The sequence below is a fragment of the Nothoprocta perdicaria genome, unplaced genomic scaffold, assembly GCF_003342845.1.
Source record: "Nothoprocta perdicaria isolate Ctin4 unplaced genomic scaffold, notPer1 scaffold_86, whole genome shotgun sequence".
Classification (NCBI taxonomy): domain Eukaryota; kingdom Metazoa; phylum Chordata; class Aves; order Tinamiformes; family Tinamidae; genus Nothoprocta; species Nothoprocta perdicaria.
Genome location: NW_020456154.1, coordinates 443,884 through 444,152, shown reverse-complemented (window position 1 = coordinate 444,152; position 269 = coordinate 443,884). Strand labels below are relative to the sequence as shown.

The 269-nt window shown below is 62.1% G+C and overlaps 1 protein-coding gene across 1 annotated transcript in view; it reads left to right on the top strand.

Moving 5' to 3' along the window:
• Window positions 1-33: 33 nt before the first annotated feature.
• Window positions 34-269, top strand: part of ALDH1L2 (aldehyde dehydrogenase 1 family member L2) — a 39,014-nt gene continuing 38,778 nt past the window's right edge. The window contains exon 1 of the mRNA XM_026052238.1: window positions 34-138. Coding sequence (XP_025908023.1) covers window positions 34-138 — 105 coding nt within the window. The remainder of the gene's footprint in view (window positions 139-269) is intronic.

The following is a 269-nucleotide window of genomic DNA, read 5'->3' as shown; positions in this document are numbered from 1 at the left end:
CCAGATCCGCCCTGCACATGGAGACGTGTGAACATGGACATGGACACCAGCCCGAGGCGGAAGGCTGCAGATCCGCCCTGCACATGGAGACGTGTCCACGCGGCCGCTGCTGGCCGAGAGCAAAACCACCGCCAAGCTGTAGATACCGCGCGATGTGGCACCAGTGTGGACACAACAGAATCCCACAAGGGCTGAGGTCGGAAGGGATCTCTAGAGACCATCTAGCCCAACCTCCTGCTCCAGCAGGGACACCCAGAGCACGGGGCACA